The 26542-nt window shown below is 42.1% G+C and overlaps 1 protein-coding gene across 1 annotated transcript; it reads right to left on the bottom strand.

The window, feature by feature from the left end:
• Nucleotides 1-515: 515 nt before the first annotated feature.
• cad (carbamoyl-phosphate synthetase 2, aspartate transcarbamylase, and dihydroorotase) lies at nt 516-25258 on the bottom strand. The gene is made up of 44 exons (XM_068708524.1): nt 24873-25258; nt 23403-23542; nt 23124-23253; nt 22792-22934; nt 22411-22552; nt 20946-21117; nt 19192-19377; nt 18989-19098; nt 18365-18507; nt 18124-18255; nt 17427-17660; nt 17120-17341; nt 16131-16319; nt 15885-16009; nt 15398-15531; nt 15104-15216; nt 14781-14945; nt 14600-14685; nt 14096-14342; nt 13700-13798; nt 13261-13485; nt 12906-13088; nt 12575-12793; nt 12264-12431; nt 11938-12120; nt 11426-11530; nt 10472-10717; nt 10298-10379; nt 9505-9671; nt 9108-9272; nt 8323-8454; nt 7754-7955; nt 7464-7654; nt 7118-7258; nt 6289-6378; nt 5980-6121; nt 5641-5831; nt 5443-5517; nt 4547-4759; nt 3590-3715; nt 3236-3391; nt 3028-3129; nt 2738-2832; nt 516-1351 (listed from the first exon to the last, which is right to left on the bottom strand). The coding sequence occupies exons 1-44, from the start codon at nt 24961-24963 to the stop codon at nt 1252-1254; spliced, it is 6702 nt and encodes a 2233-aa protein (XP_068564625.1). The 5' UTR covers nt 24964-25258; the 3' UTR covers nt 516-1251.
• Nucleotides 25259-26542: the final 1284 nt, after the last annotated feature.

Here is a 26542-nt window from a genome sequence, read left to right as displayed (position 1 = left end):
TGTAATCTAATTTCGTCTCAATATTTAAAACGTTGCTGAGTCATACATGCACCCTTGTGAATTAGATTGAATTAAAAAAATTCTAACAGTTCTTGAATGCAGCATTTCTTGTAAAGCCACTTTTAATCACTTGACTATTTCTCTTACAGCCTTACCGTCTATGCAAATGTTCATTCAGTGTCTCATTAGTTTTATATCACTCAGTATGAAATATTTCTTATTAGTTATACAAAAAAGGGCCAACAATTAACAGCTTTAAGGAGGCAATGATGCAATTTTTGTTTTTGATTAAATAAAGTTAAACTCAAGGACCATGAAGTAATTAATTAACTTACAACAGGAGAAAGGTAATGTTACACAACCCATTGGGTTTTTGCGTTACACCTGAACAACCAGGATTTAAAACCTGCCACTAAAACAAACAAGAGTCATTGCAGTTATTACATTTGTGACAGCTCTGTGCCACATTTGATGTTGTGCTGATTCATGTGATGAATATTAATGACAAAGTCAAATGCAAAAGAGAAAATTGATTTTACTAATATTTATTTCTCCACATAATACAAAGTCATTCATTCAAACTTAAATGACACTTGTTCCCAGAGGATAAAAGATTACATCTAAACTGCAGCAGTATAAGAAATCACTCCGAAACCACCAAAGACCAAATTTGGAGAGAATATTTGTGTTCATCCATTTCCAGTCAATGCAACACATTTAAGTAGATAGTACAGCAAATGTAACAGGCAGCATAACTGGTCAGAACAGAGCAATTCCTTACACCATTTCCTCCCTTTTAATATTGTAACTGGTCCCTTTAAATTTCCCTACAGTTCAGTTTACCCAGCTTCCAAAACATTGAATTAATCAATACCACACATCATAGTACCACGTTATGATTTAAATGTACTTTCTTCTCCTTTTCCTCAAGCTCGCAATGGCTGACTACTGCACAAATACCGATCTGTTAACGTCATAAACAAACAAAACAAAATCTCCAAAATCCAGTTGTTGAAAACCAAGCAATGGTCAGTCACACTGAGGAAATGCAGTAACATGTAGCAGCATGATACATGAAACTTAACGACTCAGTTAAAGTCTTGTTGTTGTTTTTAATTCTACTAAACACCCCTTTAGGGACTGGAAACAAGAAATTCACAGATTTCAGGAAAGAAAATGCTGGTGTCGTGTCTAAAACTCATTACTCTAAAAACGCTCACAATGTGTGCTACAAACAGGCACCACATGGATTTATCTGCCTAGTACGGTGGCCAGCAGGGCCATTCGGATGTACATGCCGTTCTCTGCTTGACGGAAATACGCTGCCCTTGGGTCCGTGTCCACCTCCACACTGAGAGACAAATACAAAGGGACACACAAGAGGATAAGTTTTACTACGGGTGTAGAGCAGGCAATAATTATTAAAGTGCATTCCAAATGGATTTCCTCTGGGATCAGTTGCTTTCGAGAACAAATTAAATCAGATTAAATCACTTTATCAGATGGAAATTATTTCCAAACTCCCAGGAAGCCTTCTCGTCAAACGACGTCAGTTGCATGGATTAATCAACAGGCAGATAGTAGCAGATACATTTTCTGTCAATTTTATAACAAATTATTTAAAAAAAAAATGTATTTAAATAAATGTCTGTTACGGCTCTTGTTTATCGCAGAGTGAGGGAAACAAACGGTGTTTGAGCCTATTGCCTACTGATGAAATTAAATGCACTTGCAGTATTATGAACTGGGTCTGTGGCGACGTACCCGGGAAAAATCACCATCAACGCACAGTTAGGAAGTGGTATCCAAAAAAGACACCTGCAACTACTGCTTATCACCATAGATGCGGCCAAAGAAAACTAAACGGTGAAGTTAGAGATGAGAAATCCCCTAGTTTCAGCTTCTCAAATGTGAAAATTCTTTGCTTTGTTTTATATCTTTGTACTCAGAATGTCTTCGGGCGTTGGATTGGTGGTCGGACAAACAATTTGAAGACGTCACCATGCTCTGAGAGCTTCTGGCGAGCATGTTTCACCATTTTCAGACATTTTATAAACAAAACAACTGATCAAGAAATTAATTAGCTGCTGTAATGAAAATGGTTGGTTGCATTTCACTTATTTCGAGGGAAAATTGCTTCCTTTTACAAGAGTAAGAAACCCTGAAGCTCTGAAAAATTTACTTGAATCTGAGTTGACAAAACTAAATGGACCTTGTGATGAAATTGTTTCCAAAGTCAAAGCATGAGCATTCAGTCTCAACTCTTAAGCCAACATGGACGAGAGGTGCTTAAAGTGCCCAGAAAACTGGAAGTCTGAACATCTATAATGCTATAATAACTGGACAAATGTTATTTGCTGAGGAAGATTGTTATACTATTGAAAGCCCCAGAACAGCTACAAAAAGAACATTGTGGTGACAAACATTTTTTTTTGTTAACTGCTGTTTCGAAGGTCAAGAATTAACTTTCGGGACATCTTGATGACCTGATACTTAAGGCGCATATCGGATAACCGCAACGTCCACGGTTCGATTCAAGCAGAGGACCTGTGTTGGATGTAATACCCCATCTCTCCTCGTCTCCCGTTTACCTCTATACTGTCCTATAATAAAGTTGAAAATGTCCCCAAAAATATCTTAAAACAAATAATGTAGAAAATCTTTTCCTTTCTTGTGATAGACCAGGAGGTTTCAGGTTACTGTATGAGAATGCCTAATGGTTCTGATTGGGTCTTACCTGATTTCATTGACTCTTGGCAGTGGATGCATCACCACCATCTTCTTTTTGGCTACAGTCATGATGTGAGGGGTGAGGATGAACTGGCCAAAACACTGAGAAACAAAACGACACGGACGCTGACTTTGTGAAAGAGTGAAAAGTCCCCTGCTTCGACATTCAGAAAACATGGAACAAGACAAAATGACTCTTAAAAGGTTCAATTGTACAACATTTGTTTAAAAAGGCATTTCTTTCTACCTTAATCTGAAGAGACAAAGTACAAACAGCTGATGAAAAGAAACACTTACGGCCTTGTACTCCTTCTCAGATGCAAACCTCTCCTTCTGGATCCTCGTCATGTAGAGGACGTCGGTCTCTGGCAGAGCTTCCTCGATACTTTCAAACTCCTCCTGTAAACAGGTAAACAAACAATCGTTGTATGCTTTCTTTTGTCAAACTCATATATCGTCACAAATGTGGCTTGTAATACTGTGTCAAAATAGTTGAGTCCCCCACCTGTCTGATGCCCTTAGAGGCCACGTAGCTGATGATCTCTGCTGGCATGTGGAGGTCCTTGGGGGCCACGTAGCGCAGGGTGATGCGGTACTGGGTCAGCAGTTTGGCGAGGGAATGAACCGTGCGTCCGTGTTTCAGATCCCCAACCATAGTTATCTGATAGAAAACACATTATAGATATAAGGAACCAACATTTTTAAATATGGGTTCAAAGTGCTGGTTAGTCTACTTCAATCAAACTAAAAACTAAAAGTTGGATAACTGTGGATTACAAAAATAATCTAAAGACAGTTTCTTTTGTTAATTTGGGGAGGGGGGGGAGGGGGTGTTCAAAATCGTGGGCCAATTCCTCACCGTCATGCCGTTGACCGTCCCCAGCTCCTCTCTGATGGTGAAGACGTCCAGCAGTGCCTGGGTTGGATGCTCCCCGACGCCGTCTCCAGCGTTGATCAAAGGCTTACGGCAATGACGAGATGCACTCTGGAGACCAGTTACATAAAGTCAAAACAATTCAAATGTAGTTGGAGCTACGTGGTTGTAGAACACATAGTATAATAGCACATTTAATGTATTTGTAAATGCAGTATAGAAATGCCAATGATAGAACTTTTTTTTTTTATTGGTGTCTTTATTGCATAGTTTGTCCACCAGAGAGCACTGACAAGTTGGGTTTGGAACTGCAACATGTTCCACCCAGTATGCAGTATATATCTTCATCTCAATTATTTAAGAATCTATTTTTAAGGGTCCTAATAAGCCCTCGACACCAGTTCATTCTTATATTATAATAAAATTTCATATTAAAGTGACCATATCTAAATTTTTTAAACTAGCTCTAGGGGATCAAAGATTTTTTACAAATTCTGAACACAAAAATTAAAGTTGAGATAAAAGAGTATTTTTTTCATTATCAGGGAACTAAAAACCTGATGTATTTTTGCCATCTTCAGATCCAGAGGGACTTTTTGGTTCAGTCAGTAGCAGACAGTCTGTGGATCTGGGAGGTTAACCAGGGTCATATCTTGGAGGCCCATCAATGATATAACCAGATGGGAGTTCATGAATACATATATAAACAACAGGATCTTAAAATCGGTCATGAAACTAACTGGAAGCTTAGTTCAACTTAAAAATGGGCTTATAATCATATACGAGTTATATCGTTTCCCCTCCATCAGAATGAGCAGTAAAAGAAGATATCCAGCACCTGTTGAATGTCATACTACTTGTTCTACACACAGCAGAAAGTGGCATAGGCACATTAAATGGCGCTCGACTTTACAAAATGGTTCAGTGAAAGCTGAAACCCACCTCCACGGCTCCAGGCGTTGGGTGTCGGAGCACCAGGACGTCGGCATAGCAGCTCATGGTCTGGACCGAGTCGGCCACAGATTCTCCCTTTTGTGTGGACGAGGTGGACTCACTGAAGTGGACGACCGAGCCGCCGAGACGCTGCATGGCCGCCGCGAAGGAGCTACTGGTGCGAGTGCTGACCTCGTAGAACATGGACGCCATCACTTTACCCTGGACAGTAAGGAGAGAGGAGCTAGTTTTGGTGCTGGGCTGGAGACGGACAAATACTAAAACTACTTTCAGGTACGAGGTACAGGAACTGTGCTAGCAGATATTCACAAATCCCTAACGCTTGTTCTGTTTAAAGTGTTTTCATAGTCATTTACACCAAGACGTTCCTGGTAATTTTATTGCTGGGACTACTTTTCATCCAACCTATTTGGATGTATTTATTGATGCAGGATGGATTTAATGAATCAAATGCAGAGGAGGACAATGAAACAAACAGCATTTGTCTCCACAGTAAAGCATCTGTTCAGTATTTGAAGGTTGTTTATTTGTGCTTTAGAATGAAACCGTCCTGAAACAATCAGAAAATAACTTTTTTTCTTTCTCATTCACAGCATCGCTGTGTTGTCTCTGTCTGTTCTACCGCTTTTTGGGGGTAAAATGTTCTCTCCTGATCTTAATTTAGAACCGAGTCCCTGTGGTCATACAGAAAAGGTTCCTCGTCACTGGGGAAAGTTCCTGCGGTCAAAAACAGGGCTGTAGTGTGTCTGCCCCTCACACACACACTCCCAGGAATGAACTGACTTAATAACACTCAATAAAAGCAGATACCGTTGGTATTAATGTGCATTACTCCCTCCTTTGTCATTCGATATAAGATGAACACCTTTGTAAAGAGGACTTACCTTCAGGAGGTCCAGGCTTCGCTCCTTCGCAACCATCATGCGCAAAGTGTGGGCAACATTAAAAAGGTGTGAGATCTGAAACAAATGAAATGTACACAAATTGTAAAAAAAATAATTGGCATCAAAAAAAGGTTGCACCAGTCTCAAATGTTATACAATTTCTTTCTTTTTTTCCCAGAGTGTGTATGTGTGGTGTACCTGGTCTTTGCTGAATTGTCTGACGGACAGGATGTGCTGGCCCACCAGCGGGTGCAGCAGAGGAGAGGTCTGGAAGTGGGACAACGGTCCAGCAGGTAGCTGTCCTAGTCCCGCCTGAGGGGACAGCAGCCTGGACAGAGGAGGAGGGTGGCTGTAACCGTCACCGGCTGCTGGTAGCATAACCATCATCTCTGCAGAGAGCAAGGGGACACAATGCGCCAATCAGTTAAATACATGAGGAAAGTAAAATGACGCAAATAGAAGGCAAATATTTTCCACCACAAGCTTTGTTTTCTCACTATATGGCTTGTACGCCCAGCATTATGGGAACTGTAGTACCTGGTGGTAGTCCAGGGTCGGAGGAGCGGTGGATGCGAGGAGGCAGCAGGTAGCGGCTCTCTCCTACTAATCGGCGGGGGCTGGGTGCTCGGGTTCGGACCGGGCCTTCCCGGGGAGGAGTGGGACGTGAGTGCTCTGGAGTCTAACACCACAGGAATCACAAAATCTCTGAATAAATGCAAACACTATACACCCATGAGACAGTGATGATGATGAGGTTCATAGATTAGCATACTCCTATTAATTGCTTTGGTTTCTTCAGTTTGTATAACTATTTTAATGTATTTTTATTTCATCCACTTTGAATACCATTGGACTTTCTTTGACAGGTTCAACAGGATGAACCGAAGCAGCGGGCCACGCCTTCACGTCTTGACCATAACCTGGAGGCACCAACACCTGAGAGGGGGAGAGAGGGAGAACCACGGCTTTAAAAACATCAAAGACCTACCATCAATCAAATTACAGAAAAATACAAAATAGTTACATAAGAAATTCTAATCTTTGATTTTGTAAATATGCAAATTCCTTAGTTTGTGTATATGTGTACGCAAAATTGCTCCCGTAGCTGTGCCTACGGTGAAATGTGATAGAAACTGAATTGTAAGTTGCTTTGGATAAAAACATCTGCTAAATGACTGTAATGTAATGTAATGTGTCTCAACTTTTATTGGGGTAAGTTACATGGACAAGTATTATTAAATAAGACATTCTGCACCCATTATTAATATTGTCCAATTTCATAGCTTCTGTGTACTCAACATGCGCTGAACTCGAGTAAACATGGTCTCTATAATGAGCCACAAAGACCAAAAGTCCCAAATCCACACGATAGAGAGCGAAATCCAGAAAAAGAACTGCCCTAGCTCTTATCTGTTAATTTGTTAATGTATTGATTGGAAAGCAGGGGGAGAAAGTGCAGATTCAGCACTTAACCTGATGCGTTTCAAAGCTTTTCATTTCACGTTTATATAATTCCTACCTTCAGACCCCAATAATATAGCAAACCGTAAAAATATCCACTCAAATGATAAACACTCACAATTATTCATAAGCCTATAGTTTAATACAGCCTTTTTGGCGTGTGAACACAATACGGCTACAACGAATGAATATGTATGTGTGTGTGATTGCCAACCTGGCCGTCGATGTAGGCCACCTCTCCTCGCAGAACCACGCGGCGGACTTTACCCTTCACCTTCAGACCCTGGAAAGGTGTCCACTTCGACTTAGTGAACTGCATGGCCTGAGGAATAACCCACTCCTGCTCCAAGTCCACCTGAGAGACGCAGACAAGTGATTGAGTAATTAACAAAACAGAAGAGTGAGCATTATTTGCCACATTACGTATGAAGCATCGATCCCTGTGTCCATTTTAGCCTCCAATGCAGAGCAAAACACAAGAATCCTAAAACCACAAAAAAATAACATGCTCTCTCAATGTGTGTGTGTGTGTGTGTGTGTGTGTGTGTGTGTGTGTGTACCTCCACATAGGTGTTGTCCTGCACAGGGAGGTTGAAGATCTTGCGTGGATTGTCGTAAAGACGCTTGATGATGTCATCCAGAGTAAGTCGGCCGTCGCTGACGGCGGTCAGCAGCAGCGGCAGCATCGTCTCCAGGCCGGGGTAACCCGGAGGAGGACGATCCCCGCTCTTCTCCTCAACAGAGTGGGGAGCTAACAACACAAAACATGTTCACGAGTAAAACATGAGCTCTCTTCTTCAGGTGGAAATCATTTTGTGACTGTCGGACTAGCTTCTGTGTGGTCACTGACCGTGGTCCGTGGCAAAGCAGTCGATAATGTTCAGGTTCTCCCAGAGAGCCTCCATGTCGTCGCGTGTTCCCAGCATGGGCCGGACCTGCGCTCGCCCGTCTCCAATCTCCACCACGTTTTCCTCGCAGAGGAAGAGGTGATGAGGTGCCACCTCACACGTGACCTGGATGCCCTTCTGCTTCGCTGCTCGGATGATCAGGATCTGAAAAAGAGGAAGAGGTGAGGAGCTTAATAATACACCATGAGGACATCAAGCCTATGGAGCAGATGAATATCATATTATAGGTGTTAAATACTGCTACCAAGAACCTGCTTTTCAAGAATAAAGCCTACATTTTGTTAAATGCACCAACGCTCGGAGTTTGATTATTTCTCAAAAGTTTGACGCTTATTCTCAACATTTCCACTTTATTCTCAAAAAACTGAAAAAAAGATCTTTCTTGCATAATTTTCTCCTCTGCCTGGCACTACTACTCAAAGTGCAACCATATTCTTGACGTTTCGACTTCTTAAAATTAAAAAATTAAAAATAAAAATGTATACGTTATAAAATGGAAAACAGTATTTACCTCTTCCTTGGAGGACACGTGGCAGATGTGGACTGGCCGCTGGTAGAGCTGGGCCACCATGAGGATTGCGGCCACCGTCTGTTTCTCAGCGTGAGCGACGATGGGCATCTGCTTGGGCCACTTCTCAAAGTGCTTCATACAGAACCAGACACATGGTTTAGTGTGCAATGGGGGATAGTGGGAGTCAAATCTTAATGGGGACTTATGGCTCCAAAAATTAGTCAGTCTACCAAATTATAAACTTAGCAAAATCTTTGTCCCATTGGCAAAATACTTCATTTGAACAGAACAAACTGAAAATGACTAAAAACGATAAAACCTGCCCATGAGATTGAAGAAATATATATTTTTGGTAAACAATATAACAACAGAACATAATAAATACCTAAATATAACAAGGCAAGCTAAAATATTGACACTTATTTCCCTTTTCACTTATTACCTTCCTTACAGTTTTAAAAGAGTTCCACTATAAAACAGTAACAGAAAACCAGTTTAAGACACATTTAGCTCTGGTTACAATTAAATAAAAAGGGTTCAACGACAGTGGTTTATTAAAGGAATAAAGACTTTAAAGTACACTGACTAAAAAGTAGTTTAAAAGTAGATGTGTTTATCCTTCATCTCTCCTTCAGCCTCACAAACTGTTGGCCAGTTGCACAGAGCTGGCTGTAATCAGGCAAGAGGCTGTGTGTCTCCAACGGCATATCCCACGTCATAAAATAAAAAAGGCCTACATTTTTTAAACGGTACATTCACGTAAACGTAGTTGCTTTTAGACCTACCTCCATCCAGAGAGATACGTTGTCCATCTTGAGAGTGGAGTACGTGTCGTTCAGGTACATCTTCAGGGCGACAGCCTGGCTAGCGATGGACGGCAAGATGGCGGCGTTGTCTGAAGCGGCGCCCAAATACAGGGCGTAGTCACACCTGCAGCCCGCTTTGGCCAGCTGATGATATATTATGACACAGGATTTATTTATTTATAAGTTGAGTCTGTTAACTTCGATTAAATACTTGGATACTACAACATCAGAGATGGTCTCTCATTTTCACGAATGCCAAGACATTTCTGACATTGGATCGACACTCGACTCCACACATCGTCTCACAGTTTGAACAAACCGAATGAGTCGTGATTTAACTGACAGAAACAAACAAGAAAGAAACATCTGGGCGTACCTTCTGTGCCAGGGCCAGGGTGCTGGCGTCGGTGATGGCGGGGGAAGTGTTGGGCATCGCACACACCATGGTCACTCCTCCGGCCAGAGCAGCTGCTGTCCCAGAGGAGAAGTCCTCCTTGTGTGTGGCACCAGGCTCCCGCAGGTGAACATGCACATCGATCAGACCTAAGAATCAATCACAAAATATCATATTTCTTAACAAACACTATGCTCAATGGCATATAGACAAATATTCTACTTATGATTTGTATCCTGGTTTTGATCATATAAGGGGTATAACCTTATATTTCTGGAACCAGGAAATTATGTTTAAATGCACAAAACAGAAACTGGATACTTCAAATATATAACATCCAGGATATTAGAGTGCGTATAAACACACAAAGTGATTATAATAATAAACAATAATAAACTTTATAAAGATAAAAAATAGAGCAAAGAATTAAATGTCAATCAACGTCAAGTTTCTTTTAAATTATTTTTTGTAGTTATTATAAAATATGAACATTTGTTTATCTAATACTGTTACTACTAAGCTATTGTTTATTGTTTAAAACAATATTAACACAAGCTCATTATTGACCCTTGAAGCTTCACAATTTTGCACATCTCTATTTTAAAAGACTTCTACGTGAAAGGTTTTCTTTTTTATAGTTTTCTGGAAGACAATAAAAAAAGAGAAATGTCTGCTCCATTTTGCGGCTGTAGACAAATGATAAGACCTTCTCAAAGCACCTACAGTCAGTCAGAAGAGAGCAACACATTAATCAATCAATCAAAGTTTGACTCACCAGGCAGACGGACCAGCGTCTGGGATGTCATGCTGTCGATGTGCGTCTTCACTGGTGGAGTCCGACCGATCTGATGAAGAGCCTGAAAACACATCAACACTTCTGTTGCCATCCAGTGAAAAGCTTAAAATTATTGTTAAAGAATAACAACAACAAAAGAACAATATAGTTGACCTGGACAAAGAGCTTGGTGCACTTGATGTCGATGATGAGCGGGACAGAGTAGTCGATGGCCATGCGTCTCGTCCTGTAGCCCTTGGTGACAAAAGAGGAGAGCCGGTGCCCTCCACTGTTCCTCATGGAGAGGTTGATGACCAGATCAAAGTGGTTTTCCTCCAAGTAGTTCATGATGCTTCGCTGCTTCTCTTTGTTCGGATCCTCGCTGTCCTCCTCCTCAAATGGCCAGTCCACTGCTTTCACCTGAAACAGGAAACCAAGAGGATCTTTTTGATGCTTTGGGATAATTCCTCCTTATTTTATTGTTTCATTTTATGATCGGTCGGGATATAATTGCTAAGCTTATGGGTAACATTAGCATATTTATACATTGGGTAAGGGATGCCTTTGTTGTAAAATATAAATATATTTCTTTTACCTCTGGTATGACGCATTCTGTTTGACTTATACTCTTTGAAGCACGCATGACAAGGTACATCTTTTTACATTTACAGACAATTACAAGTATAAAGTTATAAAGTTGTTAGAAATTAGCAACATAATCAGCTTTGTTAGGAGCTATTTCTTTCGTCTGCCGAGAGACCTCAATCCATGAAAAATTATTATTAGCTTGCTAGCTGTCCTGCTAATGCTAGCTACCTAAAACATCGAGTAAAATATGCTTTTAGTAGCTAAAGTCTGATGGTTTCAAACAGCAAAGAACGCGTGTTCTTCAGTGGAGGAAAATCTGGAAGGTTGCCTTAAGCCTTAATTCACAAAAGCTTCCAAAAAACTGCCGTGCATTGCAAGACAAAGCTGTAAACACTGAATACTTTAAAATCTGAGGTTTGTAACACCAGCGATTATTAGATCTGTTGATCCAATGAATCTAGATTACCTGACTGAACGCTATATTTTTCTGCAATTAAGTGATGAAATAAATCAAAATATGAAACGGCTCAGTTCAGTTACCTTGACTCCATGTTCTGTGTAGAAGTCTGCAGTACCCAGACTGGCGTACAGGTCATAACCCATAGACTCCAGAGCCTGCACAGTGGGCAGCAGCTCACTCTTGTTCTGTAAACACACAAAACATAGTTAACACTTCTTACAGAGTCAACTGTCCATTAGACTTTAAATTAAACTTTTCTGGTCAAAGACAAAGCCTTAAAGTATTTTTTATCAAGCACACACAATCATAGAAAACGAAAAAAAGCTACAATTTATTTCATAGTGGCTACATGGCCTTAAGCACAGTTAATTGCAATTCAAGTCTTTTTCTACTAAGATGAATAATTTCAACTGCCAGGTGGATCAGCTGAACACAACATGCACATCTGATCAGCTCTTGGCTTCCATGCATTCATAGGCATTTCCTTTTTTAAGGAATTGAACCGGAGACTCGCTGCTCAGGGCACCTGCGCCCTAACCACATGGCTCAAAATCTGCGCTATTTAAAGAGTGTTTCATGTTGATGCCAGTACCTTATAGCTGCCGATGGAGAGCAGGATGTTCTTTTTGGGGATCTTGAAGCCCGTGGAGAGCATGGCTTTGAGGTAAGCCTCGTATCGGTTCTCCCCAAAACAGGCCACCTCACCAGTGCTGGTCATCTCCACCCCGAGCACCACGTCGGCTCCGGCCAGGCGAGAGAACGAAAACTGTGGGACCTGGAGGAAATGTGACGTATGGTTAGGAGGAAACGCATGAAACACAGCAAGGTGAAATGATAACTGATGGGTGCTTCCTCAGATTTAAGTAAAACGGTCTCCATAGACGCTGATACGCAGCTCTAACAAGTGACTTGGTTTACCTTCACTCCTACAATCCCTTTCCCTCTCATGAGGCCCAAAAGCTCCACTTCCTCCCCCACAATGGCCCGTGTTGCCAGGGCAACAAGGTCCACGCCCAGTGTCTTGGATGTGAAGGGGAAGGAGCGGGAGACTCGGACGTTGCACTCGATCACCTTCAGTTGGTCATCCTGGGGAAAAAAAGCACAGCCTAAGATCGTTGTTGTTCACAGCGAAAACAAAATAACTTGACGTTTGCGTCTCTGCACAAATCAAAAGAAGCTCACGTGTCTGCTTCATATCAATGTGGCAGGACTTCCAGAAGGATTCTCACCTTAGCGATCAGCTGCAAGTTGAAAGGTCCAGTGACCTGCAGCTCCAGGCCAATGGCATGGACGATCATCTTGATCCTCTCCATTGTCTTCTGATTGAGATCCTGCGGCGGTGTCACCAGTGTGGCGTCGCCAGAGTGAACGCCGGCGTTCTCCACGTGTTCAGACACCGCGATGGCCATCACGACCCCGTCGCAAGCGACAGCATCTACGTCTATCTCCTGGACATTGCGGAAATGACACAGCCCTTAAAGACTTGATTTTATGACCATCATATTCTGACAGATCTCAGAGCTCAACTTAAAACTACTTCTTGATCTTTTCTTGTCTAACCTTGGCCTCCTGTATGAATTTGGAGATCACAACAGGGTATTCCTTGGACACAGCCACAGCGTTAGTCAGGTATTTCTCGAGGTCGCTGTCACTGTAGGCGACGTTCATGGCCGCTCCGCTGAGAACGTAGGAAGGACGAACCAGGCAGGGATAACCCACGGTCTCACAAAACTTCACCGCAGACTGAAGACAAAAACAAACGGGGAAATAGACGTGAGCACTTTGAGCATTTTCTTTCTTATCTTCCTAACATTATATACGGTATGCAGAAAAAGACCCTTAACAATACATACCCTTTTCCCTCCAAAAGTCAATATTTTAAAACATGATCTAGTATGAACCCGGTCCGTTGTACCTTAGTGTCGGAGAGCTCCTTCCACTGCGGCTGGCTGATCCCGATGGTGTCCAGCATTCGGGAGAACTTGAACCTGTTCTCGGCACAGTCGATGAACTCAGGCGAGGTTCCCAAGATGCGGCACTGCTGACGGTGCAGCGACATGGCGATGTTGTTGGGCAGTTGGCCTCCCATAGAGAGGATCACTCCCTCTGGGTTTTCCCTCTCATAGATATCCATCACCACCTGAGATATGTCCAGGACACTTATTAACCTGCGGCTTATTCAACCTCACACACATCAAACGGAATGTGTTTTTAGTACGGTTAAATATACTCAATATAAAAAAAACAGACAAAATCTCACTATTTGGACCATGAGGACTAAATTTAAGATGAAACGGTTATATATAAAGATATATATTTCTGTCATTAGTTATTAATTCGTGGGAAAATCTTACCTCAAAGGAGATCTCATCAAAGTAGAGGCGGTCACACATGTCATAGTCTGTACTGACCGTCTCTGGGTTGTAGTTCACCATGATGGTCTTGTAACCCATCTGCAATAAAAAGGGACAAACAAATGTTGTTAAAACAGTATTCATTCATGTTAACTGGCTGCAAGGCACATAAAATGGTTAAGCATCATCATATTTTCAGCAAATCAAGCAAAAGATCTACAACTAAACTGGTCAATTTTTAAAAATGAAATGACCGTACCAGGTTAAAATCACTAAGACAGGAGGATTAATGATTAAGGGTCAACAAGCTGGAACAAAAGCTGTTGACCCTTGGCAATTATTGTCAGTGCTGAGAGCAAATTTCAGTGATTTTTGTGCCACTCGACTGGGACTCGCCTTCCTGAGCTCTGTGATGCACCCAACAGCGCACCAGTCAAACTCCACGCTGCTGCCGATGCGGTACACCCCGGAGCCGATCACCATGACGTGCTGGTCGTCAAAGCCCAGATCGTCCTCTGTGCCGTGGTAGGTCAGGTACAGGTAGTTTGTGTGGGCGGGCCATTCAGCCGCCACTGTGTCGATCTGCTTCACTACAGGTAGGATGGACCAATCGTGACGCAGCTTTCTTACAACAAGCTCTGTGCTGTAGGACGGGGAAAAAAAAACAACATTCAGAATATGTTGATTAAGGGTAAATAAGGACAATTTAAAAATAGGAAGAAATTACAGATTTCAGACCTTCAATTTTGGTATGAATAAGAACAATAATGATATCTGAACTCACGCAGAGCAAGATTGTCTATATGTCTATATTCAATCTGATTCAAATTTGTGGTGCAGACATGACTAAAAATGATGTGGCAATGTGTCCTTGAGCACCGTCTTATCTTTCCCACTCACCTCTGTACAGCTTGTGCGATCTGCTTGTCCGAGAAGCCCAGCTGCTTGGCCTTTCGCATCACCTCTGGAGGCATTTTGCTCTCATCCTGGTAAGAAGAACGTCAACAATAAACACAAAATACTCGAGAAGACAGAACTACGGCTAATTAACCCCACATCTGTTAACTCTCATAAAATGTACCTGGTTGTACGTCTCCAGCAGCTGCTCGTGGTCAGCGATGTTCTTCATCTTGTGCAGGAACCAGCAGTCGATCTTGGTGAGCTCATTGAGCTGGTCCACCGTGTAGCCGGCTCTGAATGCCGACGCCAATACGAAGATGCGCTTGTCCGTAGGAATCTGCAGCTCCTGGTGAGCAAAGGCAAGGTAGAGATGATTGAGTGGTTGATTCGATATCATGTAAATAATGGGCACTGAGCAACTCACCACGAGTTGAAGGATATAAGGATTATAGGTATCAGCAGTGACAAATCAACAGTAAAAATAAAAAATGAGGAGGTACATACCTTCTCAGAGACCGGCTTGATGGTGTGGTCAAAGCCAACACAGTTCTCATCCACCATCCTCAGAGCTTTCTGGAAGGCCTCCTCGAAGCTGCGGCCGATGGCCATCACCTCACCTGTGGAGAAAAAGTACTGGTGAAGATCTACTTCTGGTCACTGTTTCTTCTGTGCTAATGCGGTTTCTTAAACAGCAGACTAAGGTTAAGATCTCATCAAACACCGTTTCCTCTTTCCAGCCCCAAAACGTACGATTCATCAAGGCAGAAACGTGTTAAAATTATTATTATTTTCTCTTACCAACGCTCTTCATGGAGCTGCCAATCTGGGTGGAAACCCTGAGGAACTTGCTCAGATCCCAGCGAGGCACCTTCACCACACAGTAGTCCAAACTAGGCTCAAAGTTCGCCGTTGTCGAGTTGGTAACAGAGTTCCTACAGAAAATACATTCACAGATTTTTCATTACTGAATCACAAAAATCCAAGATGTTATGGAAGGATTTAAAATACAATCCAGAAAAGTAAAAGAACTGGAAATTGATTAAATGTGACAATAGATATACAAGTCAATAATGAGTTAATGTCCCTGTCACAGTGGCTCATAGCAGGGCTATCCTTACATTTTTTACACTGCTAATACCATACCAAATATTAACACATACTTCTACATAGGAAAGCTCTCGTGTTTTTTTTAGCTTTCAACACACACTTCTGCAGAGCTCAATCCTCATCCCTACTCTGAGAGGACTGCTGTGTTTTCTGACTTATTTGAATATTGTACACGTACTTGAGCAGTGGCAGTGGGATCCCCAGGCCAAGCTTAGCCGCGACATATGCCAGAGGATAACCTGTGGCTTTACTGGCCAGGGCCGAGCTCCGTGACAGACGGGCATTCACCTCGATGATGTAGTACTGCAAAACATAACGCAGAGGTCATGAGAGAATCTGTGTGTGTTTGTACTTCTGTCCAAGTAGCATGTGTGTATTGGAATTTGATGAACACTTATATTTAAAATGCTTTGTGCATGTGTACCTGTTCAGACTCTGGGTTAAGAGCGTACTGGATGTTGCACTCTCCTACGATGCCGAGGTGCCTGATGACTTTGATGGCCGTGTTCCTCAGCATGTTGTACTCATGGTCGTTGAGCGTCTGGCTGGGCGCCACCACGATGGATTCTCCAGTGTGGATGCCCAGTGGGTCAACATTCTCCATATTGCACACCTGAACAAGAAGAACGACTAGAGTCTCAAGTATGTCATAAAAGTAAGTGTCATAAAATGCTACATAAAATGCAATATTGTGACATTAATGTACAACACTGCTATTTAAAGTTCAGTAATATTACACTTCACCCTTTAAATACTATGCGTATTTGTTTTAAGTCCTGTATATCTCTTACTTACTTTAATTTATTAAAAAACTAGGAGTATCATCCCAGATGCGGTATTACACAACAATGAAGGTTAAGATCAAGTGGTAATCATAATATCCACATACAAGAAACAATAACCTGATCACATGTCACTGTTTACTGGTCAAATGGGTGTTTTTATCATCTGACACTTGAACTTAACACCTAAACTTGGAAAGAATTGACTTTTCCTCCATCAGATATTATTTAACTGCATGTCTTTCAACCTAAAACTTTACAATTTTTAAGCATCTCTTAATCTTGACCCGATTTAAAACAACAAAAGGCGGTACAAATGTAAATTTTTACTTTTGAAGATTCTATTGAGGTTTACGAATGAAGCTTTGAATGTCTTTCATCATATTTCTGACTGCAACAGTGCAGAAATACAAGGTTTAATCAGAATGAATACAAAAAAAATAAAAATAACTGTGCAGCATTTGAAATTATAAGGTCAAAGTTATGAATGAAGCTTCAAACAGTACAGCCCTAAAACCAAGTCACATATCTGATTTAGCAATGGATCTGTGCCCGTGAATGCTAGCAACCTGGGCATCAAGAGTAAAAAGCCTCTTATCAAAACATCATCATTTGTCCCTTCTGTACTCACAGTCACACAGTTGTCATAGGCATCACGGACCACCTCGTACTCGATCTCCTTCCAGCCTTTCAGGGATTTGTCCACGAGCACCTGGGAAGTGTGGGCGAAGGCTGCTGTCACCAGAGAGATGAGCTCCTCTCTGTTGTTGGCAAAGCCCGAGCCCAGACCACCGAGAGCAAACGCGGAACGCACCAGAACAGGGTAGTCTAGGCGTTCTGCTGCTGCCACTGCCTGTAAAGACATACATTGAGAGGATGTATTTAGACATGACAAATATAAGGCGTGTTTTGAAGGGACGGGTGTACTGTCTCCTCACCTGCTCAACAGACAGCGCCGCCTCACTGGGTGCAACATGTTCATTGATCTCTTCCATCTTCTCCACAAAGATCTTCCTGTCTTCGGTCATCTCGATGGATGCCACGGGTGTTCCCAAAACCTTAACTTCGTACTTCTCCAGGACGCCCAGCTTGGTGAGCTCCACGCCGCAGTTCAGAGCCGTCTGACCGCCGAAGGTCAGCAGCACGCCGTCAGGACGTTCATTCTTTATCACCTGAGAGCGGAAAAAATGGGATGACATGGAGCTTTGGTACCATATGGAAACAATTGCTGGAAGAAGATCAATAATCACGGTACAAGAAAAAGTCATTAACGTCTATTATTGTTGTACTGACTACAATTACAAAAATACTTTTTACTTTTCAGGAACCTGTCTAAGAATTTCAAAACATCATATTCTTCATGGGTTATTTCCACATGTTCCCTCTTACCTTATCAGTTACCACATTAAGTCAATTACAGTCAATCTGTCATATTCAGCGTCTCAGGAGGGGATAGTACTCTTAAATCACAACCTTCATAATGTTATTAGCATGCAAGCTAGCTCACCTAAACCCGAAAAACCCACAACCTCTCAGTAGTAATCCATTGTTGTAACACAAACATATTTGCATTGAACTTATCTGTAAAAATGACAAACAAATAAAAAAAATACCAAAAAGAGAGTTCATCTGTACCTCAGTGACGTATTCCGCCGTGATAGGCAGGAAGTAGACTTTGTCAGCCAGACCCTTGGAGGTCTGGACAGTGGCGATGTTTGGGTTGATCAGCACCGTCTGAATATTCTCTTCCTTGAGAGCTTTAATAGCCTGGAAAACAAAACAAAATTACATCAGATGGAATAATAAGCCTGCCAGCCACATTAACGCCATCAACAAGTTTGCACTGCTCTTTTATCAGAAGGCATTCCTGACAGACCTGGGAGCCGGAGTAGTCGAACTCCCCGGCCTGGCCGATGGAGAGTCCTCCAGAGCCCAGGATGAGCACTTTCCTCGGTCGTAATACTTCTTCAGGCTTCGGGGAACCCGGGTAGGTGAGGTGGTCCATGATACGTTGCTTCACTGGAAAAATCACACACACACACACACACACACACACACACACACACACACACACACACACACACACACACACACACACACACACACACACACACACATTGATTTTGTTGCTCCAATTCATAGAATTACTGTAATGTATTTCTTTTCCACCAGTTAAGGAGAAAACAATACTGAACTGATTAGTTATCAGTGTCAACTAAACACAACCTAATACTGTAGCATTGCCCTAAAACTGTAGTTTTTCCGTTAACCACGCAAAATGTTGCCACATCGGTGAATCCAGGGAAGCAGGACGAGTGTTTCTCCGTCATCTCCCTCTCTGGCAGTGGCCATGGTGTCTTGGAAAGTGCAGCTATAAGCTACCGGTAAGCTATGCTGCGTTGTCTTTTACGTACTTAATGTAATTTACATTAGAAAGTGAAGTGAGAGAATTAAAAACGTTCTCTCTAAGGTACTTTAAAAACACAGAAATAGCCGTTACCAGATGTGGTTGCACTGCCCTCCTTGTGGTCTTTCACGGTGTCGAGGAAGACATCGAACAGGCCGACCAGGTCTGTGGGACCGGCCATGTGCTCTGGGTGGAACTGAACACTGTGAACAAAAGATGTGATCACATTGTTTATTCACATATGAGAAATCTGTATCCATATTATCACATCACCATCATGTCACTGAGCCCGTTACCTGAACAGGGGTTTTGTGTTGTGCACGATGCCCTCGTTGGTGTGATCATTGGCGTTGGTGAACAGGACGTCCCAGTCTTTCGGCAGGGTGTTGGGGTCGACGGCGAAGCCGTGGTTTTGACTGGTGATGAAGCAGCGGTCCGTTCCCTTATGGATGCACGGCTGGTTATGGCCACGGTTACCGTACCTAAAAGACAAGAAAGAAAAATCAAATCCCTGGGGTCGTTTTGAGGAGTGGACAGACATGTTAGTTAGATAATGCAGTCTAGTATGATCTGGCAGGTGTTTAATATAAAGAATACGATTGACGCCACTAGTTGCATATGGAAGAGACCTTAATCTGAGGAGATTCAAATGACAATATTTATGGTAGTAGCTGTATTTGTTGTATCATTCTGAGTTTTAATGGAGATATTCAGTGATTTAATGTCTTAACAGAGGCTACAAAACCTTCACATTTCAATTTAAGTTGTCAAATGTAAAAGTTATTTACAGAACAAAATATCAGCCATCAAAACCATAAATTATTTTTGGTTTAAATGGTAACCTGTGTTTCCATTTTGAAATGCGTTCAATGCAACCCAAAACATTATTTGGGATTTACCCTAAAGCATTGTGAGAGTTCTACTGCTTTCAACAGTTCAAATGTCACAAGAATTACGAAATAGGAGATGCATTTTCTTTATTTTATCAAACCATTTTAGAAAACTAAAAGTTTAAGAGCAATAGATTCAACCAGGAAACTACTGAAACAAGTCATGTGCTGGAAATCAAAGTCCTCAAAATCATTTCAATTTTAATGATAGATATTTTACGATGACATGCCTAACAATTCAACGTGTTTAGCTGACCCAAATTTAAATCTAGGTACATTTAAACAGGGCCTTGGGACTTTCCGGTCCAGGTGAAGACAGAATGCATGAGGGTCTAATACTGATACACGGTACATGTGTCTTACAAAGAAGCCATGTGAACCATCTGTAAACTCAGTATCACTGCAGTCCCACAACACCCCCCCAATTGAGATGCCAACAACATTCCAGAGGTGTGATGGGAAAGTTTGCTGCCCGCTGTGACCTTCCCACCGAGCCTGATAAAGCTTCTGTCGGTGGAGTCTCACAGATGTTGCTGTGGAGTTCTACAGTGGGGAGCGGACCGGCTGGTCTGTTCGGCCTCTCCTGATGGCTCTTGTTATGAGAAAAAGCTAGACTGCTGAGAACAGCAGAAATCTGCAGTTAACATCACAACTCTCCAAAAAAAAAGAAAAAAAGAAAGGGGGCATGAATGTCTGTGTTTCTAGACAGTGTAAATGGGATTTGAAGAGGTTCCCTGGATCAGGTCACCGAGGGCACATTTCTGTCTTTGTCCTGATCCAAAAATCTTCTATAAGCTCGGCAAAAGACTGAGTGAGCTCCAGGAGTGAGTTTACATCAGCAGGATGCTCAAAATGAATTCAAATTTGACACTTTGCTCATTAAACCAATCAATTTATCGACTGATTGATTCAGCATCGTTTGAGAGCTTAAAAAATTGCAGCAAAAATTAGATGGAGATAAGAAACTCAACTCATAACGTGAATGTTACATTGGTGATCAATTCATTACCATTGAGATTTTGATCAATTAAGAATATAACGCTCTGCACACAGATGTTGTGGCGTTTACGTTCCGAAATTTGAAATCAGAGCAAAACAACTTTTTGATGAAACTGAGGAAGTACACAATTACAGTAGACTGTGTAGTATGAGGTACTAACTTCATCTTGAAGGTCTTCGATCCAATGACTAAAGAGAGCAGCTGGTGTCCGAGGCAGATGCCGAAAACCGGCTTGGGATGTTCTGCGCAGACCACCTTCCTCAAGTTGTTGACGGTGGTTTGACAGAATTCGGGGTCCCCGGGGCCGTTACTGATGAACAAACCATCAAAATCTAGAAAAAGATAAATGATGCCCGTGTTACCACTGAGGGTTGGACAACTATATCACACTGTCTATAGACCCTTTTTACTGTCGGTAAACAATGACAGCGTACGTACGTGGACACCGTTAGGCAACAGAGGCACGGCAGAGTGCAATAAATGATCATAAACTGTTTATTGACAGGTACGTTACACATACAAGGAAGTTGACTACATGATTGGTACGTAACAGTTAAAACAGTGCAATATAATAAGATATAATTTGAAAAATATTAAATATGGTAAACAAAGAAGAGTATGTTAAAACAAGTATATGTTAATAGAGAAAAAGATGTGCAAGGGTGTTTAACAGTAAGAAATTGTCCTGAGGATGTAAGTTTCGCAGTCAGTGGGGGCAGATTGCAGCCAATCACTCTCTCAGCAGAGCGAATGATGTGCTATGATATGAGGAGGAGAGGATGGACTTAATGATGGCAGTGTAGAAGTGCACCATCATTGTCTGTCAGACAGGAAGTCTGTGATCCACTTGCAGGTGGAGTCGGGCACGTGCAGCTGGGAGAGCTTGTCCTGCAGCAGAGATGGGATGATGGTTTTAAAGGCAGAGCTGAAGTCCACAAACAGGATCCTGGCGTAGGTTCCTGAGGAGTCCAGATGCTGGAGGATGAAGTGAAGGGCCATGTTGACTGCGTCGTCTACAGACCTGTTGGCGAACTGCAGGGGGTCCAGGAGAGGGTCGGTGAGGGTTTTGAGGTGGGAAAGGACAAGACGTTTAAAAGACTTTATAACCACAGAAGCCATGTAGTGGCCTGTAGTCGTTAAGTCCTGTGATCCTTGGTTTTTTGGCCTTGAAGCAGGCTGGTACATGGCATGTCTCCAGTGAGGTGTTGAAGATGTCTGAACACCGGAGACAGCTGATCAGCACAATGCTTCAGGGTGGAGGGGGAGACAGAGTCTGGGCCGGGTGCTTTGCGGGGGTTCTGACCTTTTCATGGGGGGGGGGGGGGGGGGGGGGGGGGGCACTGGGTGGTTGTAAGGCATGGGCCCCTGCTGAGCTGGGGGAGGGGGACCTGGTGGTCTTGAGCTGGTGGATGGGGTCATGGGGGATGGGGTCGGGACTGTCTCATGGTCTTTCAAAGCGACAGTAAAATACAACTTTTAATTATAGTTAGGTATAGTGAAAACCTGCCGTAATTATGCTGACATCTTGCAACATACTGTGTAGTTTTGTGCCCCTGTGAACCCATTTCCCTCATGTCTGAAGTCAAAATGAAGTCTGTTATTAGCAGCAGAGGTGTGGGACTGACCTGTGCTGTCCAGCGGGTGGTCCCAGGGCACGACGGTAACACAGGCGCCCTTCTGAGCCAGGCAGCGGATCTGGTTGTATTTGATGCCGCAGTCCACCACTGTGATGCGCAAACTACCGCTGGGGTTGAAGACCCTGGGCTCCTGGACACGAACAAAAGAGAAGTAATCAGACACACTGGTCTGGGGTCAGAACAAGGGCCGTTCGCTGTATTATTTGCGTGTATTAAGACAAGAACAATCTAATGAATCCTTTTAACCTGTGTGATCTTTTCCTGACACAATTTACAAAAAACGCACAGAATTTAGTATTTAGTTAGAGGGCTCTTAATTAGTTCAAAGTTTTAATTTAAGAAAGGTTTTTAAGCATCTGGGTGGGTTACCTTCATGGAGACTTCCTGAACCAGGTTCCTCTTGTCTGGGTTATCAAAGGGAATGCTGTCCTCGGGAGTCCCGTCCACAACCAGCTTCCCCAACATGGTGCCCTTCTCTCTGATCTTTTTGGTCAGACGGCGGGTGTCGATGCCTGGAGAACATAGAAACGACAGATAATCTAAAATCAATGAAGTCTTGTGTTTGTATATTGAAAAGCTTCCAAGCATCTCTGATTGTTTTAGACATTATTTTGTATGTCATGTTACAACTCTATCAAATTATGCATTTAATTCTGCATTAATTTATTAGCATTAGTCCATTTAGACTTGGATTTCCTGACCTTGTAATCCAGGAACACCTTGCTCTTTGAGCCACTGGTCCAGTGACTTGACTGAACTCCAGTGACTGGGACTCTCCGACAGCTCTCCGATAATCAGAGCTGCAGCGTGGATCTTTGACGACTCAAACCACTGAGCAAGAGAACACAAGTACAAGAAAACATGTCACCATGCGGTGTTGTTACGAGTAAAAGAGACACTATCATCACAGACAAAAAGTTAGATCCCGATTCTTCCGTTGTCCTTATCGTCCAACACACGAGTGACTTAATGTTGCCCACCTGGCTGAGTCCAAACTCCCCCTCTTCGTCCTGCGGCACACCATAGTTGCCCACCAGAGGGTAGGTGAGGGTCAGCAGCTGGCAGCGGTAGGATGGGTCAGTAAGAGCCTCGGGGTAGCCCACCATACCGGTCTGAAACACTGGACACACAAATGAAGAATGTTATATTTGAGTGGAGCTCAAATATGTAACTCAAAGTGTATTTGTAAGTCGCTGACACCAGAATTCAGACAGTGTGTTGGAGTAATTTCCCAAATCATTTGCTCAAAACAAACGCGCACTTGTCTGCATGTGTTGAATATTTTGCTGAGACAGGCAGACAATTCAGGTTTATGGTCATTTTTAAATAGGGATGCACCAATCCCACTGTGTGCAAGTGACTGGGATCATTCTTTTATGTTTAAGGCAAGATCAGGCTGGACTTAAACATTGCTTTCCAAATTTAGTAAAAACAAAGATGTGAAACATAAATACATATAACTAGACGGATTGAATGGTTCTTCATTATTAAAATAAATAGTACTGCAGTATTTAAATTCAGGTGTAAACCTTTTTAATGCATCAACAAATTGGACATTACAGGAATTCAAATTCCAGTATATAACGTATATGGTATATAGACAAGAAGGCCCCATTGTCAACGATTCCCAATCCAGCTATTTGAGTCAGTGCATCGATCCATTATCAGATATCGGTAATGGTGCATCTTTTTTTTTGTATTCTACTACTAGTACCGATCTACTTGTAGTTCTGTAATAACACTGGGCCTGACACATGTGAGGGACTCTACTAAACTACCGGCTGATACCAGGCTGTTGTGTGTGTGCGTGTGTCTGTTGTCCCGCCAAACTACATGGAAAATTTCATCGCTTTAATTCTGCACAGGCGTCACAGAGCAAAGTCTGGCTCTGTACCAAATATTGCCTCATCTGTAATTCAGCACGCATGCCCCACGTTGAGCTGCGTTTATTCGAGCACATTTCAACTTTCAAGTAGTTCCCGACATATCTTATTTTACAAATCCGCCTGCCAAAAACATACCACAGGTGATAGAACAGCAGGTAGAGCTGTAAAGATGGTGACATTTAATTGTGATTTAAGGTTTTTCGTAAATTACATTGACAATATAGAGGGGTAACGTCAGGTGGTGTGCGCATGCTTAATTAACAACTGTAGCTAACGCAACGTATAATTAATAGACGTGGAAGGAAGTTGTGCTATAGCTACACGTTCCTATGAGTAGAAGGGAGAGTAATGTTGAGTTACTTTTTGGGAAGGGGGTTTGGCGCTTTGCAACTCAGACCAACAACTCGTGGTACATTATGTCTAAAAGAACACATAGAACCCAAAAGCTAATGTGAAGTCAGCTATTTATTTAAGCACGCGGATCTACGCAGTCGGGTATGAGCTAGCTGAAGTAGCAGTAACGTTAATAATTAGAGGTTATAAATTAGCTTAAAAGGGACGTACCAACTTCTCCCGAAACTGACACATCTGCACCAAAAAGGAGCCCTTTGAATGTTGTCCCGTCCTCTAGAATCAAGGTTGCCATTTTTGGCATGTTTCTGTCAGATAGCTAATGCTAACCGCTGTAACCGGAAAATTGATGGATGTTTTAGAGTAGTGATGAGCCCCCGGTCTCCACGTGAAACTCACGCCGCGCGAGGAAGCAGGAGAGGTAAGATTAGAGTCGAAAAAACTACCAATTAAGACCGAATTTGACCGCCGAACAGATGTCGGTCGGCGTATTCTTGAATTTTGTGTAAATGGGGTAACAATTACACGAAAAAACGAGTTTAGTTCGATAATTTGCTGGTTAGTCGGACGGCACGTTGAGAGAAAAGTGTTCCACACACGCCGCCAGCAGTGTGGAAGTCGGCCCGCTTGGTGGACCAGCAGGTTTGACGTAGTACGCACTGCATTTCCGCCGAGAAATTTCAAAATAAAAGACAGACAGACTGACAGACAGACTGACACATCGCTAGCTAGATAGATAGAATTATTTACTTGAATATTTCTCGTTTCTGCTACTACTACTCCACTCTATCTCAAAAACAAAGATTGTACTTTCTACTCAATTTGATAACTTAAGTTACTAGTTTCAGATTTAGATAAATAATACAAATTATGATAAACAAATAAAAACATTTTTAGAATTACTTTATTGATCCCTAGGGGAAAATGCATTGATGTACATATTAATGCATTAGCCCAATAATTACAATACCAATAATATAATTTACACCATTCTTAAATGTGCATTGTGCATAATACTCTTTTTAATTTATATTGTGATAATAACACTAATGCCTCAAACTTCATGCTCTCTCTCTGAGTAATAACTCATTCAAAGACATGAGACATATTTTCAGATTCAGTGTGACTTAAGGTTGAAGTTATGGTGATGGATAACCCACCTAAGATAGGATATAATTTACTTTATTTGTCTTGGGCTCCAATTTATGTGTAAAAGGCAAGGCTAATAATTTCAGTAAACGTGGATTCTTTACTTATTCTGGTCCTTTCTTATCAGATATAAGTTCTAAGAGCTTAAAAGATCTTAAAAGAATATAAGCGCTTAAAACATTATTATATAAATTTAAAATGTGCTCCAAACATTGTTAGAGAAATTCACTCGAAGCCGATGTAAAACTCATCATCACAGGACATTTATTCTTGCAAGAAGAAGACAGAGTTGAAACACATACAAGTCATGCTCAAGGCTGCTCAGAGGTTCAACTCCAAGCCACTGGGTTATATAGTTGTAAACACACACACACACACACACACACACACACACACACACATACACACACACACACACACAAGGCATAAGACAGCATATGACAGGCTGTCTTCACATGAGATAACAAACGGGCTTTACATCAGTACAGGGAAGAGAGGTACATGGTGTCTTGATTCTTCACTTAACACTCTGTTCTCGCACTAACGTCACCCTTGGTGACGGAGGAAGCCATGGTTGTATTTTAGCTCTAGGACAGAAGTTAAAATACATTTCCCCCATGGCCCTTTAACCTCTAAACATGCGATCACTTGTACTACCCAAATGTCAAAGGAAATTCAACTAGTCAGGCCACATGTGGTAAGGCCTTGTGTGCAGACCATATCTTCGATGTCAC

Source organism: Cebidichthys violaceus, unplaced genomic scaffold, assembly GCF_023349555.1.
Source record: "Cebidichthys violaceus isolate CVI_PGR_0920_01 unplaced genomic scaffold, fCebVio1.0.p SCAF_14, whole genome shotgun sequence".
In the NCBI taxonomy this organism is placed as follows: Eukaryota; Metazoa; Chordata; class Actinopteri; order Perciformes; family Stichaeidae; genus Cebidichthys; species Cebidichthys violaceus.
The sequence above is the reverse complement of the archived record's forward strand: the minus strand, read 5'-3'. Positions and strand labels throughout refer to the sequence as shown.

Bases quoted from the DNA above. Each gene is read 5' to 3' on its own strand.
- cad (XM_068708524.1), bottom strand. From the start codon at position 24,963: ATGCCAAAAATGGCAACCTTGATTCTAGAGGACGGGACAACATTCAAA. The intron at 22,935-23,123 runs GTCAGGAAATCC...TATGTTCTCCAG, and splicing joins AGGTGTTCCTGGATTACAAG to GCATCGACACCCGCCGTCTG. The intron at 10,718-11,425 runs GTAACTGAACTG...TTCCTGTTTCAG, and splicing joins ACACAGAACATGGAGTCAAG to GTGAAAGCAGTGGACTGGCC.